The sequence below is a fragment of the Apis dorsata genome, unplaced genomic scaffold, assembly GCF_000469605.1.
Source record: "Apis dorsata unplaced genomic scaffold, Apis dorsata 1.3 scaffold_207, whole genome shotgun sequence".
NCBI classification, from domain to species: domain Eukaryota; kingdom Metazoa; phylum Arthropoda; class Insecta; order Hymenoptera; family Apidae; genus Apis; species Apis dorsata.
The window spans coordinates 374,310-376,792 of NW_006263491.1; the positions used below are offsets into that span (position 1 = coordinate 374,310).

At 37.4% G+C, this 2,483-nt stretch overlaps 1 protein-coding gene across 1 annotated transcript in view; it reads left to right on the plus strand.

The window, feature by feature from the left end:
* LOC102674519 overlaps positions 1-2,483 on the plus strand; it is a 378,471-nt gene that overhangs the window by 300,261 nt on the left and 75,727 nt on the right. The window contains exon 7 of the mRNA XM_031510137.1: positions 1,372-1,689. Coding sequence (XP_031365997.1) covers positions 1,372-1,689 — 318 coding nt within the window. The remainder of the gene's footprint in view (positions 1-1,371; positions 1,690-2,483) is intronic.

Below are 2,483 nucleotides of genomic sequence, written 5' to 3' on the forward strand. Positions count from 1 at the left end.
TACCTATGTTTTGTGTCTTCCATGGAATCGAAACTCGCCCCATGCCACTATTAACGCCCTACAAGTCAAACAATATGCTTCGAACAATATGTTATACAGATGTACACCGGATTATGTGTCGGTTGAAACGAAACTTTTATCTGCGAACATCTGATAAAACTATAACAAAAAAAAAAGAAAAAAAGAAAATCGAAAACAAGGAAATATCTCACCAATCCAGCAATGACAAACACGTTTCATCTTACCAAATCGAACTTCATTTTCGAACCGATTCGATCGTTGTCAACAACAAAGAATCTTTTCCCATACACTCGATCAAAACAACCGTGATCGCCACTCTGCGTGGAAAGCAGTTACGCGTATGATCGTTTCGTTAGTGAAGCATCGTCATCCCGAACCAGGAATTAACGAAAAAAAAAAAAAAAAAAAGAGGAAGTGGCTAGAAAATCGTGTCAAACGAATTTTCCAATAAATGTAACTGGTGTTCAATTTGGCGCTATGCGTCATGCTACAAAGGACCAGAACTGTAGGGATGTATCCTGTCGAAACAGGATAACCTGAAACTCTTCACCAATCGAGATTAGCCTAGTCGATTGTACGACGAAACTGGTTTTGTTGAAAAATAATTTTTATCCGGGATACGTGACTAGTGGCAGTTACTGGATTCCCTTAAAAGGCATTTTTAATTAGGTGGTCGTATATTCTGGAATAATTCTTTGTCTATTTTTTTTTTTTTTTCAAACAAAAGCCATCTCTAAACAGAAAGTAGATGACACTTGATACTCGATAAAGTTGGACGAGTATCAAAGAGTGGAACTCTGGAATTGAAATTTGATTGGGTTAACTAAAGTTGTCTTTTTCTACGTTTCAATGTAAGTAAATGAAAGAGAAACAGAGCTGAAAATTTGAACAAAGGATACCAATGAGTTTCATAATTTGTCAAAAACAATTCTCTATATTATTATAATTATATTTGATATATTGTTTCTTAACTTCACTAGGAAAATTAATCAATAATATTCTCTAATTAAAGTTTGAGTATCATGTATCAAGCATGATGTAAGGAGATAAAATCATTCAAATATAAAAAAATAATGTATTGAGTCAATGCACTTTTACTTCTTCTTTCCAGTCACAAATGGATCACAAATAAAGATTCTGTCATACGTACCCCTACAATCTCAATTTTAATATATAACACTTTCCAATTATCAGTCGTTTTAAAAAGAAAAAACTCATTTTCTCGAACGAAAAACAATTTTTAAAAACAGAAGCCTGAAGCACGAACGATAAATTATCCGACGAGGCGGACAAACTCGCGCTAAATGTCATCGACTTTTTGTTAAAAATAGTTGTTTATGTCCGTTTCAGTCGAGGAGTTGGAGTGTCTGGCCACCTGGAAGGAGGGTAGCAGCCGCTACCTGGTCGGCCGTTTGCATCACGGACACGCGTCCAGTAACGAAGATCGATACCGATGCTTCGTCTACGAGAAGGCCGGGCAGACAGTGCAGAGCAATCTGCACAGAGCTGCCATGGGCATAGGAGCCATGGATCACGATGTCGGTTTGCAGAGTGGACCGGTGCCCGAGGGCGCGGCCGAGATATACCGGGTGGCGCAAAGCGGAGACGCCACTTGCAACGGATTGTTCAGCCCGATGGAAGGGTCTCGGACCATGACGCTCATGAAAGGTGCGTGCAATTGTTTTTATCTCGGGAAATCGATGTGTGTCAATTAAAATTTTGCTCGAATATACAATGTTTACCGATCAGAGTGTTGTACTTATATAATAATTAATTTAATTTTCATTTTTGTTTTCATTATTAATTAGTGAAGTCTTTTTTATAAATTCTTTCTAATAGCAACGCAAAAGAATTTTATTATATATTATATTCGTAACATATGTCAACTTAACAGAGAAACATAACTAAACACTCACTGGATGAAGATTCTAAATATTTATATTATCATAAGTCTCTTTAGATCATCATATTTTTATGATACCCAATTGACTTTGTAATAAACGAAATATTTAAAGAAAATGTATTCAAATCTAGGAATAAATTTGCAAAGAAGAATATATTCACGTGTGAGAAAAACAAATGTGTATAATAGTTGTAGGAATCACGTGGTTCGAGATATTCAACTGTCTGGTATTATGTGTCAAAATGGCGGCCCATAACGCGAAGCAGAAATATTTGCTGCTCCTCTTCCTCCTATCTACCGCATTTTCCCTTTCTTCTTTAATTTTTCTTTTTTCTTCCTGCACTTTCTTTCCCCGAAGTTTGCTAGCCCGTATCTTACCGCGTACAGTTTCATGGCAAACTTCGTTAACGGATTTCACTTCGGTAGATTTGCAGGATCTCGCGCTTTAAGCGGCGCCCCGCAGTCTCGTCGCGCCACTTTCTTTGCAGAATCGTTTTAAATCGAGAGAGAGAGAGAGAGAGAGAGAGAGAGAGAGAGAGAGAGAGAGAGAGAGAGAGAG